We start from the raw sequence: 13,877 nt of genomic DNA, 5'->3' as shown, positions 1-13,877 counted from the left end.
TGTGAAAGGGCTATTTGAACAAGGAGAGTGATGGAGTGCTGCATCAGATGACCTGGCCTCCACAATCACCCAACCTCAACCCAATTGAGATAGTTTGGGATGAGTTGGACCGCAGAGTTACGGAAAAGCAGCCAACAAGTGCTCAGCATATGTGGGAACTCCTTCAAGACTGTTGGAAAAGCATTCCTCATGAAACTGGTTGAGAGAATGCAAAGCTGTCATCAAGGCAAAGGGTGGCTACTTTGAAGAATCTAAAATGTATCTTGATTAACAATTGTTTGGTTACTACAAGATTCCCTATGTGTTATTGCATAGTTTCGATGTCTTCACTGTTTTTCTACAATATAGAAAATTGTCAAAATAAAGAAAAACCCTTGAATGAGTAGGTGTGTCCAAAAGTTTGATGGATACTGTATATATCCTTTATTTTCATTGTCTTCATAGTTTAGTGTGTGGTTATAAACCTTTACAGCAACACTCCCCCTGCTTGTTAATCATCATGAGGTAAAGTGGCATTGCATGTGCCTTCATATAAACTTTGAATTAAATTATACAAAAAAAGCTATCTGGCAATTCATCAATCGTGATAAGTTAGTAGAAAATTATGGATAAAAGGTACAAAGTAAACAAAACCTCAAAAATAAATTAGTAACAATCACATTGCTGAAGCATTTACCAAGCATTTTGGATTAGTTAAAAAGATGTTCTTCATTTGATTTGGCAACTGAATCAAATGGTACAAACAGCAATCTGAATTATTCTTCCACATACGGTAAACAAACTTTTTTGCTGTAATAATGTGTGTCCAATAGGTTAACTGTCTGATAGGTTAAGTGTCCAATAGGTTAACTGTCTGATAGGTTAACTGTCTAATAGGTTAACTGTCCAATAGGTTAACTGTCCAATAGGTTAACTGTCTAATAGGTTAACTGTCTAATAGGTTAACTGTCTTATAGGTTAACTGTCTAATAGGTTAGTCCTCCATGTTGATCTGTAGACTCCAGACATTCTGTAGTTTAGTCAGGTCACTCTCACCCTCACTCTCCTCTGAGGATTGCCTCACTAACACACTGGGTAAGATCTCCAACTGCTCTGACTCCCTGTCCTTCCTCGCTCCCTCCACTTCTGGAATAGGCTTGGAGAGCAAAGGCATCTGGAGGATCCCTGTTGTAGGGCTCCAGTCAACACAGTTACCACCACCTAATCCATCCTCTTCCTCAGACTCCTGTGGAAACAGAGCTTGCCTCTGGCTTCTGTACAGGTTGACCTGGGCTAGCAGCAGGGGCTGATTATCCCTCCTGTTAGACTGCGTCTGGTACTTTGTTGGCACCATCTGCTGCTTTGGGGCTGCTCCCACGAAGCCGTAGTCTGAGGGGTAACTTTGGGGCCCTTCAGCTTTGTCTCCCCACAGGTCCACCTCAGTGGTCTCTCTGACAGAGACGTGCTGTGGTGCATAGGGACCCATCTGATCAGGCTCTTTGTAACTTGTGCTCTCCACCCCCAGCTTTATATCAGACAGCAGTGGCATTCTAAAGAGCCCTGTCTTGGGGTCCATGTCTAAACACATCCCAGTCAAAACATTCTCCACAGGCTCCTGTGAACCTGGTGCACATCTCTGTGCTATGTACGGGTTGACCTGGCTGAGACGCAGGGGCCGGGTTTTCTCAATGTCAGATGCCTCACTTTCTCTTACTTCCGGCATCTCTGGGGCCGCTCCAACGAAGCCGTAGTCTAGAGGCTCTGGTTGGGCCTCACCGAATTCATCTTCGCATGATCCCTCCTTTGGAGGTTCTATGCCAGGGGCTTGCTGGGAAGTGTAGGGTAGTTCGAGCTCCCACTCTGTTTGGTGGATCAGGGCAGGGATGTTGTTAGGCTTTATGGTTATCAACTCCATGGGCTTGGCAATGTTGACCAGTACCACATTCACTGTCACAGTATGCTCAGGACAGAAAGTCTGCGGTGGGTTCTGAAGGTCCAATATTTCCTGTAAGAGCAAAAAGGGTGACATCTTAGTAAATTGCACTTCGTAGCCATTGTTGAAGGCTTCTATTAGTCTCATATTATTCTTACCAGGAAAGGGGGACTTTTCTGTTTATTACCACAGACAAAGTGGTAGAAAAGGCATCCGGCCAGGATCAGCATGAAAAGGCAGATAACTGATGGTACAACGGCTCCCATCAGCATCAGTAGCAGCTGATCGTAGAAGGGATCTGTAAAGACAGAGTGGTAGGGTCGAGATCAAATAAGAGATCTATACAGTGTACAGCCATCATAGGAAGAGAAAAGTCTATAGGTTACAGCTGAGAACATACACACACACACACACACACACACACACACACACACACACACCTTCGAATTCAACAAAATTCCTTCTCTACCAGGAAGAGAAAATACACTCTGGGAAACACCTAAAGTCTCCTGTCACATTTACCGGTAGAGAGAACAATTCTTGGAATGCTTTTGCGATTTACCAAAACCTGTTGGGCAGGTTAATCCTGACAGACATCCATGCATGTAATAAACATGTTCAAAAACACTGCACACTAGGCCATTGGATTAACTGTAGTCTTATTTTACCCTTTGGGGTTGTTAGGCACTGCCATTCAGAGGCATGCCAAGGTATAGGAAGTGACAGGACCTGGGAATTAGCAGAGAAACAATACTGGGTTTCATAGGCAAGCAACCCATATTCAAAGGATCTGTTTTCCACAGTGAAGTGATGCTAAAAGACAAAATGAATACAGAAAGTTAAAATACACAAAATAGAACTAAACACTCGTAAAAAATCTGCATTATAAAATAATTACGATGATATAAAAATGTAGAATTGTCTATTATAATATATTAATGCAGCAATTTGCACTGATTAAAGTCCCTATAGGGAGTCCTACATATTATGTCATTTAATTATTTACACAGTGTTACAGTAACCAACATAACACCAACCGTTTTGTTGCTTCTGTTGTCGTACACAGAGAGGTTGTATGTCATCTGAGGGTATATTTTCAACAAGGAGTACTCTTTTGTCATGTTTCCAGTCTTCCATCTCATTGGACCCTTCAGCTTGACAGTAACACTATTCTCCTTCACCACAAGTTTTACAAGTGGAGGTCCAAAGGTTGCTGTTGGGGAGGATAAACATTTCATATCCTTCTCTGATTTTATTTTGAAGTGGTTCGCTATCGCTCCTAATTCACAGATAAGGAAAATTATATTTGAAGAGGATCTCAACTTACTGTCAGCTTTGGGGTCAAACCTCTTTTCCGTGAATGCCCATTTGGAGGATAGGTTTGTGCCCACAGCCTTGACTCTGGCAAAGTAGCCTTCATCCAGGTCAGTGGTCTCATTGGATAGATCACACCGGGTCTGAGGGATGTCTCTGCACTGGTTCTTCACCCTCCAGCGCACCTGTGTCGCCCCACTATCCATTCTGTCACCATAACTAGGAGACAACAAATAAACACATCATGAGATGTTTCCTTAAATCCATGGATCATGGGTATTTATTTACAATTATAAACTGGGTGGTTCGAGCCCTGAATGCTGATTGTCTGAAAGCTGTGGCATATCAGACCGTATACAACGGTATGGCAAAACTTTTATTTATACTGCTCTAATTACATTGGTGACCAGTTTATAATAGCAATAAGGCACCTCCGTGTTTGTTGTTTATTGCCAATATACCACAGCTAAGGGTTGTATACAGGCACTCCGCGTTGTGTCATGCATAAGAACAGCCCTTAGCCGTGGTATATTAGCTATATACCACACCCCCTCGGCCCTTATTGCTTAAATAGTTAATGGAAATAGTCTCTTGTGACAAAATTGAGGAGCTGATTTGGTTCTGGGTACAAAGATTATGGAAATGTATAAAAGTGTCCTTACATTGCATACTCCACTGTGTAATGTGTGTCATTTGGTGTGTCTTTCCCAGGATGCCACTTTGCAATGTTCCTCAGGTTCACAGAGTTAAAATGAACTCCTTCAGGACATCCTACACTGGACCAATGTGAGACAACTAGGAAAGGAGAAACAGCAGACAGTAGATGATCAACTGCCAAGGGCATTACGAATTGTCAACTTGAGACACTTTACACTTTATAGAGAGCATCACTAAACAATTCTAAAATGAAATAAGATTATTAAGAGAATGAAATGACATCCTTTTCCCTTAACATAATGTAGAATGTCTTAAAGTTCTAGTTGAAGAGAAACATTGTATAGAACAACAACAGGATGTTGATGTGATTAAGGTTGAGAGATAAGATATTTCATAAGCCCTCACAAAGAAACACTTATTTTCCAGACTGCACGAGACCACATTTGTTTCCTGTGTGTTTCAAAATACCACATGTGCTCAGTTAAACATGTCTTTCAAGGACCTCTCATGATTATATTAACCATATTAACACTATTTATTGCATCATAAATGCTTGTTTGTTTTTCTGTAAGCTTTGCCAACATACGTTTTGTTGTGATCAATGCCTCAACAAAGCATTAAGTGTTATATATGTCACTACTCAACTCTGTAACTATATATTTTTTAGATATAGCACATACTATATAAGGTAGGTGGAAAATACAGTAGAGGGAGTGAAAACAAAAGTAAATGCCACCCACATACGTGTTGCAGTTGGCTACAGCTGAAGGTGTTTTTGGGCGAGTTTTAAAATGACACAAAATGATTACATTGGTTAAGCATGCTTAAAATGCATTTTTAACCATCTACTGCACATCGTTGCCCTAAGGCAACAGAAAACCTTTTTGCCCCTCACACCCCCCATAGGGTGAAAGGTAGCCTAGCAGTTAAGAGTACTGGGCCAGTAACTGAAAAGTCACTGGTTTGAATACCTGAGCCGACAAGGTGAAAAAGTTGTCGATGTTCCCTTGAACCCTAATTTGCACCATAGGCGCTGTACTACTATGGCTGACCCTGTAAAACATCACATTTCACATGTACTTGTGTAGGAATTTCTAAAGAAGCATATTTGATTGGTTTTGAACATATTTCGTTTTTATATATATTCCAAAAAGTTTTATTTTGTTGCCTCAGGGCAACGTTGGGTAGTTAGGGTACCCTGAAAAGTACCCTAACTACCCTTTTAACATGATGTTAAAAGATGGCCTTGGTCAATGTTTTTGCCAACATATCCACTGACATTGACAAGCAATTGAGCAGTTAGGATCATACCCTCTGATAGTGAGGACAGTGAGCTTAAGGACAGTGACAGCAAAGAAGAATAGACCCCAGAATCAGGTTTGAGAGGCAGTGAAAATTACTAGTTTATGTCCAACTTGTATTTTGTTAATGAATATTTGTTTCTACTATATTTCACTTCACAAATGTTCTGAAAATATGTTTGTATCCTTATGGCACAGCATTATGCCATAAATGTCTGGGTGTGGGGGTAAACGTTTTTCATTTTATTATTATTGATGGGAAAATGGGAATCTTAAATTATATACAACATATATCCTCCAAATTGATCTACAACAGCTGAACAATGACAGCTGAACTATTCCTATAGCTCGACGGAAAATAATATTAGCAAAATATTGAGATTAAGAGATAATTAAACTTGCCAGTTCAATATGTCATAAGATGTAAACTGCACTAGATACCACAATAGTAAACATTTTCCTTGTAATTACTGATTATGAGACGCAGCCAATGAAAACGAAGCCTACCTGGCGTCCATAGATAAATAATCAAGAGATATTTGATCATTCTTTCCCGTAGTATTGGTAAAACAAATATATACTATTAAGCTCATGGACATTTCAACCAATCGGCTACAGTAAATTATTCCGTTCGAGGATCTCCTTCAGTGTCTTTTATGTGGCTATTTGCTTTACTTTACCTTGGTCAGGTAGCGTAGGAGTCAATACTCACGTGAAATGGGCGGAGTTATTTACAGTAAGCAAGGAGGAATTTAGTGAACACGCGTCTGTTAACGTCGGAACAACTTTGGCCGGGTATGGTGAGATAGCGCTCCGTAAGCCACGCCCCAGTGGGCAGAGCTAGGCATGTTGGACTGTGACACGCAAGAAACTGGCCTTGCCGAAACCTCCCCCTCCTTATATTTTCCTTAATTTTGTCAGTAGGGTCAAATACTTTCTGTGGCACACATCAGAGTCAAATACTTGCTAGAGAACAAACTTCACTTCAGGATAGGCAACCGAAATTAATAATGAATGTATGTGTGTTATATTAAACATAGAGGAGGGATTGACAGCTTCCTTGAAGGAAACAAATAAAAAATGCATTCTGCTACTAAGATCAGTGAAAACTGACAACGGAGTGAAAAGCAGAAATCTCAACTACCAAGCAAGTCGCAGCAATGGAGAATTGAGTGTGTGCGCGTCCTCCCAAAGGGATGGAGAATTCTGTCGGGGGAGATTTTCGGTACAACACCTGTTACCTTCAGACAAATTCCCTGGGTCGAAGAGTAAAGGAGAACACCATCGTGTTCGTAAGAGTCTCACCTTTCCATAGGTTTTAATACGATAAAATATCTAATTTTATGACAAACGGCGGAGAATGGGTGGTTCTGTGTAGCCTAGTTATGATAATATAGGCTATTTGAGACCAATGCACTGCAGTTAATTTCGTCTTTGACCTAATAAGTCAAATATCTTTGAGTGTATTTGAGTAGTAAACAGGTAAACAACAACGAGTCCTAGACAGTTTGCAATAGAACATACCAGAGGGGGGCATTGTTTACTAGGCTACTTAAATGATTGGGAGCATCTGGTTACCAGCAGTGTTCAGAACACATTGAGTTTATGACAAAACAGATCAGAGGACACCTTTTCACACAGAGATGTATTTATAGCAGTGAATGTCATGTATTTCTAAGTAGCAGACATATCAGGCAGGGAAACTAATTGTTCACATTTTGATAGAACATTCCAAATGTACAGCTTGACGGTGGCGCTCTTTAGCCTACCTGCATTGTTAGGATGTTGATGTGATCACAACAAAACTACTTATTGGGCTCAAATAGAGATATCATTTTTCTTTGAAAAAATAGGCTTGGCTGAGAAAAGAAGATTCAGTTTTCTGCCCGAGTGTGGCGCTGATTACAGCAATTTTCTGGATTATCTCGTGACCAGAACAAAACTACCTATTTTACTAGAGATTGAAATAAATGGGGTTTCTTTGAAGAGATGGGCCTGGCTGACAACTGTTTTCTCACCTTATTCTCCTTAAGGTGATCCATGGTTGTTGGTTATTTACCAGGTAAGAAGAAGTGAAAATGAAACAAGGACTGAAGCAATAGACACCTTATTTTACATAACTAGAGATTTAAATAAATGTTTCTTTGAAAAGGAGGGCCTGGCTGACATGAAAAATGCATTAAAGGGAAAGGATCCATGGACACACAGGCTGATTATCTTCCTGCACATCTCTTCATTTACCATGCTGGCTGCCATGGTTAACACACAGGACATTGAATGCTACCTGAATTGACTCAGAAAAGTAACATAAGTAGGCCTACAGTATCACAGCGAGGTCAAACAGGTGTGTGCTAGTTAGATTATCCAGGTTCCACAGCAACACTATTGACTATTCTCTACCTCCACTGCATGCTCTCACTAACACCCATATTTTCTCTGTCTCCCCTTCCAGAGGGCCTGAGGCTCTGGGACCGTGACTGAGGACACCCTGGCCTGATACCTCGACATGCCTAGCCCAATCCAAGCTGGCCACACTCTACTTCCTACCTGCCTGTTACCATGACGACTTTGTGAAAAGCGATCTGACCATAGGGTCTTGAATGTATGCTTTTATACAGCCTATATCTTTGTATTACAGCAGTCAAATAGAGTATTGAAAACTGGAAGTGTGACTTCTTTCCCTAATGATTTCCTATGGCTGAGGTATTTTGTTAGTAATCAGGTATTCCATACCAAGGCTAGATGAGCCTGAATGGCAACACCAGACAAATGCAATGCAACTAATTAATCTCATTGTTCAGTCTGTTGAATATTCCATTAATGAAAATATGGATTTGTTGGCTGAATTAAGGTTTTATTAAAACTTCAAAAGAGGTCACACACAATAGGGTATGTTTATAAAATAAACTAATTGACAAGAAAAGTAATTTACAACATCAATTAATGTCACCACCTCTCCCTTTATTTTGCTTAACTGGGGGAATGGGAGAAATGGTTTACAGTAGGCAGGGTAGTGCTCAACAAGCAGAATGCATACCAAATGACACCCTGTTACTTTTGCCTGTATAATGCATTACTTTTGACCAGAGCCCTATGAACCCAGGTCAAAATTAGTGCACTGTGTATTGGGAAAATGGTGCCAATTGGGAGACATTCCATCTGTTGATGAAGCCACCTAAAAATCAATGACTGCATACCAATTATCCATCCCTCGCCTAATGGATTTGTGGATTTGTGTAAAAATTAGCTTGAGCTACTTTACGCCATTGTTAAATGGACATGCAGCCAAAGTTAATGGTCACACACCTTTGAGTCATTAGTAATAAGGTGTTATATAAACTAGCAAATAATTGACACAAGTTGTTACAGTAGTGGGTAAGACATTGGATCCAGAGCTGTATAAGTTAATTATGGACTTTAAAGTAACAGGCAGGAAGCATGTAGAGGGGAGCCAGGTGGGATTGGGCCAGGCACGTCCAGGTGTCAGGCCAGGGTGTCCTCAGTCACGGTCCAAGTGCCTCAGCCCCTCTGGAAAGAGAGACGGAGAAAAATAAAAGTTAGTGAAAGAATGGCTAAAACTATAGCACACACCACATGCACTGGGGTAGAGAACAATCAAGTGTTGCTGTGGGAACTGGATAATCTGACTAACACACACATATACCCGTTTGACCTCTGTCACTGTAGGCCTGTTTATGTTACCCTGTGTGATTCAATTCCAGTAGCATTCAATGTCCTGGGTTTGTGTTAACCATGGCAGCCAGCATTGTAAATAAAGAGACACAGACAGATAATCAGTCTGTGGGTCCCATCCCCTTAATGTATTTTTCATTTCAGCCAGGCCTGTTTTCAAAGAAATACCATTTAATTCAATCTTGAGTTGAGTAAAATAAGTTGTTTTGTTCTTAACCAAATAGCACAGAAAATTGCAGTAAACAGCCCCACACTTAGACAGAAAGAGCAATGTACTTTTCTCAGCCAGGCCCATCTTTTCAAAGAAAACAATTGAATTCTATCTTTATTTGAGCAAAATAAGTAGTGATCACAAGAAAATCCTAACAGTTCAGGTAAAGAGTGCCAGTCAGGCAGAAAATTTGCACATAAGAGTTAAGTCTCTCCTAGATTTAGGACAGACACTTCAAAAACTTGTTAAGATTCATTTCTTTATTTGATTGTCCTTTTTGCAATTTATGAATGTATTATTCAATGCATACACTGGTCTCAAATATATGAGCAATAACTAGGCTACACCAAACCAAGACGGACGCATTGTAAAATTAGATACCTATCATATTGAAACGTGTCCCAGTCCAACATCCCTACCCCTGCCCACTGGGGCGTGATTTACAGAGCGCTCTTTGAAGTAAGCCCTCTGTATCGTCATATTCCACCGGATCGAGTTCTCGTCACGCCGGTTGTAAAGCACACATTAACCCTACAATTATTGCCTAATTAAAGCACTGGTCTATTCTGACTGGGTAAAAAATGTTATTTGATAACTTCTGTGATTTGTTTTATGATAAATGTTTTATAGAAGATTCTACAAGATCTGTGTAAACGTTTGTGATATAACTTTAGTTTTGTAGGGCACCATAACATTCTTGAGACGGTAGTGCAGTCATTAATGTACTTGATTGCCTGATTGAAGACTGGTTTGACTGATGTGAATCATTTATCAGATTGTCAAAAGAGCACCAATGGCACCACTCGATTTGAAGCTCTTGATGTTTTACATTATGAAAAAGTAAGTTTAATGCATTTTAACTGGAGACATTAAATGCAGCGGTCTCATTCATATTTCCATTTCAGAAACGTCACTGGTCTCATTGAACCGTAGATCGCATTTTTATATTAGATGAAATTACTCTACAGATGTGGAACAATTTACTTTTGATTGTGCCACAACGGTTTGTTTTTAAGGCTGTACAAAGGTCCGGTTAACTATAATTAACTACAGATGACAGTTATACAAATATTTGCCTTAGCAAAGACAGTACAGTTTAGAAATTCCGTGGCCGGTGCATCCAACGGCATTCCATGCTCCGTGAATGGAGCAAAGTGCTTTTGCGATTTCTGAAATTATTTCGTAATGTTACTTTTCATCGTTGAAACATGGCGATTTCACGGAAACCCAGCTCCAGCGTATATTTAAGCAATAAAGCACGCGGGGAAGTGGTATTATGGCCAATATACCACGGCTAAGGGCTGTTCTTGGGCACGATGCATTGCAGAGTATATTTTTGCCATTACATTTACTTTTGATAATTAAGTATTAAAACCAAATGATTTGACATTTTACTAAAGTAGTATTTATCTGGGTGACTCACTTTTACTTGAGTAATTTTCTATGAAGGCATCTTAACTTTTACCCAAGGATGACAATTGGGTAGTTTTTCCACCACTTCCATAATCTGAGTTACTCCTTGGCTAGTGAAAAACACGCCATGGATTTGTCAACTAACCTGGAGTGTATTCATTACGCCGATTCGTTTTGCACTCCAAACGCTCTTCAAGGTGATGTAGGGCGGCAGGTAGCCTAGCCGTTAGACCAGTAACCGAAACATCTCTGGTTCGAATACCTGAGCTGACACCGTGAAAAATCTGTTGATTTGCCTTTGAGCAAGGCATTTAACCCTAATTTGCTCCAGGGTCACATGTATTAAATATACAAGTACATGCTTATGAATGATTTGATTGCAAAAGTGACCAATCTGGTGATATAGTCCAGCTTCTCTGGGATCAGGGCTTTCTTTGGCAGTGGTGTTTTCACGTCATGCTCTATTTTTTGTGTGTGTGTTCTGTTGTAACCAACTTTTCTGAGACTCCCATTTGGGCCAAGTGACTTTAGTGACGTGAGAGTGTTTGGGGTGAGAGGGAAGGGAACTAGAATGAAGCAGTCAAGGAGGCCAGTCAAGTGCCACCTTTAAAAAAAATATATATATATATATTTCTGAATCCACTAGTGGCTGATCTCACTTGTTTTGGGGAAGTGCAGGTCAGTGTTGGAACCCCCCTACCCAACATCAAGGAAATTCCCTGTATTGACATTTACACCCCTCTCTGACGGCACCCTCTCTGGGCCCTCCCCCCACACATCCGGTAATCGAGGACCAGCTGGTGTACCTGGTGGTGTACACCATGGAGCGCTCTGAGACGTAGGAGCAGTTTTACAACGGCAGCACCTCTCCAGCCAGCTTATTTTCTTTGTGCTCTTCCAGTTCGAAGCTTCCCACACATGGTGCTCTCGTTTCACCAGAAGGTGGGATGGTGTTGATTGGAACAGAAACACACTTATAGATGTGGACACAGTCAATTGTCCTATTATCTTTAACACTTGTTCTTGCTCAATTTTTACCATTAGCGGATGAATAAGCACTTCTGTTCCACACAGTTAGTAAGACAGACCATGTCTAAAATGTGTGTGTTGCTCCTCAGCTGGCCGGCCGAGGCCTGATCAAAAGCAGAGACCACCTGATATGGGTCCTCCAGTTAATCTCTGGCAGCACTCAGAAAAACACCCAGGCAGACTTCCTCCCTGTCATGAAGCTGTTCGACCTGCTCTAACCAGAGAAAGAGGTGTGTGTGTCAATGACTGTATATATGAATGGACAAAGCCATGGGGCATGTGACTACATCCGTCCCTATGTGACTCAGCGCACTGAAGCCAAATAAAGTTGGTTAAGATATCAGCCTCCCGAGTGGTGCAGAGGTCTAAGGCACTGCGTCGCAGTGCTTGAGGCATCACTACAGACCCTGGTTTGATCCCAGGCTGTGTCACAGCCAGCCATGACCGGGAGACCCATGAGGCGGCGCACAATTGTCCCAGCATTGTCCGGGTTAGGGGAGGGTTTGGCCAGCCGGGATGTCCTTGTCCTGTCGTCCTCTAGCAAGTCCTTATGGCGGGCCGGCGCCTGCAAGCTGACTTCTGTCGCCAGCTGGACGGTGTTTCCTCCAACACATTGGTGCGACTGACTTCCGCGTTAAGCATGCAATGTGACTTTGCAGGGTTGTGTTTTGGAGGACGCATGGCTCTCGACCTTCGCCTCTCCGAGTCCGTAGGGGAGTTGCAGCGATGGGACAAGACTGTTGTCTTGTCCAACTACCAATTGGGGAGAAAAAGGAGACAGAGTACCAAAAAAAGAAATAAAATATTAAGATGGAGACATAACATAGCAGTTTGAGCTACTCCAGGAAGTGACGTTGCAGGCTAGCTCGGTGCTGCCCCCTCATTGAGTAACTCAAGCTGAAGGCCGACCGGGGTACTGCAGGCTGCCATGAACAACTAAATTGTCCTTCCTTCTGTGTGCGATTTATAAAATTATCGGTTCAAGGTCATACATCTGGTGTATTAGAATCAATTATTTTCTTGAAAAAAAATATTTGTGACAAAGATTGCAATTTTTCCATTCCTAATAATGGAGGATCCTGTTTTCTGCAAACCAGGCCTGCAGTACCACCTTGAACTTCCGTGGCTTCAATGAGAAAGGCCAGTCATTCTCCCCTGGTATGTGTATGTCTACCGGTGTAAAGGTTAGCATGCTCACTGTATCTAGAGGGGAGATCATGGAGTAGGACTATACAGTAGCATTGCCCCCTGTGTATCTGTGTGGTAGCTCAAGTAAGAAGAGACTGTGCTGCCATCAGAGCTCTGAGGGCCTGTTATTTCAGTTCTCCATCTGTCTGAGCAGCCCTGCAGGAACCAGGATCCTCCACTTTGAGCCTAACTACATCTGGAGCTGCCGTATCCAAGGGGACGCAATTAAGGCATCTGCAGCCACAGCTCCATCAATTAACTGCCAGCCAAATCTTGCATTAGCATGCAAATACTGAATCTGTGTACTAACGCTGCACTAACACACACTCATGGTTGACTCGTACAGCTTATCCCGGAGCTAAGTGGCTATTTATTAGCTTTTGACCAATGATGATACAGCAAATTGTGAACGCATGAGTAACGTGTTTCAATGAGATAATAATGCATTATATTAGTCCGGTTCTAAAGCTATTTACTTGGTGTCTACTTTGTTTACAAGACATTGTTATGAATTTAGGATTTATTGAAGACGATTTATTGGTATTGCTAAAGACATTGTGGTGTGTGTATTGCGACAGTGCATCAGCAAGCCCCAGTCGACCCACGCCAGATCCGCATTTCCCACTCCCTCAAGCTGCACCATGAGTAAGAGACTGTCTCCTCCACCTTATAGAACAGGCCCTTAATACGAGCTCTTATCCGTCATGCTGTCTACTAGGAAGCTCAGATGGATACACTTACATGTAAGGTGTCCACATGCTTCCCATCCGAAACAGTTCATGCATACATTATGATGACATTTTGGTCTTCGGCATGGGTATTTCCGGCTGTTAGTGCACAACAAAAAAATTCAAGACAACCCGAAGTCGGTAGTCTGTGGCCGAAGTGTACGCGCCTTTGCTGGTGATTGGTCAACAGAATGGATTCTTCAATTAAGTCTTTGTTGTCATTCAGCGAGAGATGAATCATTTTCATGCACAATTTTTTACTTGAGAAATACTGCAACAAACATCTTAATGTAAAATTGTGCGATTAAGAGCGACAAAACGTCAATTAATGAGATTTCTTGATTAATTATGACTATTTTCAGGAAGTATGCTGGCTATGGCGTGCCACATTTTGTTATTGTTTTTCAAGCTAAAGTTTTTTTAAAGGGAGT

General features: G+C 41.4%; 1 protein-coding gene and 1 long non-coding RNA gene across 4 annotated transcripts; one reads left to right on the top strand and one right to left on the bottom strand.

Moving 5' to 3' along the window:
- Positions 1-379: 379 nt before the first annotated feature.
- LOC112250125 lies at positions 380-5,858 on the bottom strand. Of its 2 annotated transcripts, none has more exons than XM_024419988.2 (7): positions 5,692-5,858; positions 3,889-4,021; positions 3,240-3,445; positions 2,950-3,125; positions 2,581-2,725; positions 2,071-2,210; positions 380-1,984 (listed from the first exon to the last, which is right to left on the bottom strand). In XM_024419988.2, the coding sequence occupies exons 1-7, from the start codon at positions 5,729-5,731 to the stop codon at positions 974-976; spliced, it is 1,851 nt and encodes a 616-aa protein (XP_024275756.1). In that variant the 5' UTR covers positions 5,732-5,858; the 3' UTR covers positions 380-973. The 2 variants fall into 2 exon arrangements, with proteins under 2 accessions (XP_024275756.1, XP_024275757.1); XM_024419989.2 differs by having other exon boundaries at positions 2,581-2,641.
- Positions 5,859-6,118: 260 nt separating this feature from the next.
- Positions 6,119-9,139, top strand: LOC121846496. 2 transcript variants are annotated; one of them, XR_006083384.1, is made up of 4 exons: positions 6,119-6,476; positions 7,218-7,246; positions 7,337-7,528; positions 7,637-9,139. It is a non-coding gene; the product is annotated as an uncharacterized LOC121846496 (long non-coding RNA). The 2 variants fall into 2 exon arrangements; XR_006083383.1 differs by having other exon boundaries at positions 6,119-7,246.
- Positions 9,140-13,877: the final 4,738 nt, after the last annotated feature.

This window comes from Oncorhynchus tshawytscha, linkage group LG05 (genome assembly GCF_018296145.1).
Source record: "Oncorhynchus tshawytscha isolate Ot180627B linkage group LG05, Otsh_v2.0, whole genome shotgun sequence".
NCBI lineage: Eukaryota > Metazoa > Chordata > Actinopteri > Salmoniformes > Salmonidae > Oncorhynchus > Oncorhynchus tshawytscha.
This window is presented reverse-complemented; position numbering and strand designations above follow the sequence as displayed.

Excerpts from the sequence above, each read along its gene's own strand:
- LOC112250125 (XM_024419988.2), bottom strand. The coding sequence starts at position 5,731 with ATGATCAAATATCTCTTGATTATTTATCTATGGACGCCAG. Across the intron at positions 4,022-5,691 it reads TATTTATCTATGGACGCCAG|TTGTCTCACATTGGTCCAGT; the intron begins GTAGGCTTCGTT and ends CTCCTTTCCTAG. Across the intron at positions 1,985-2,070 it reads AGAAAAGTCCCCCTTTCCTG|GAAATATTGGACCTTCAGAA; the intron begins GTAAGAATAATA and ends TTGCTCTTACAG.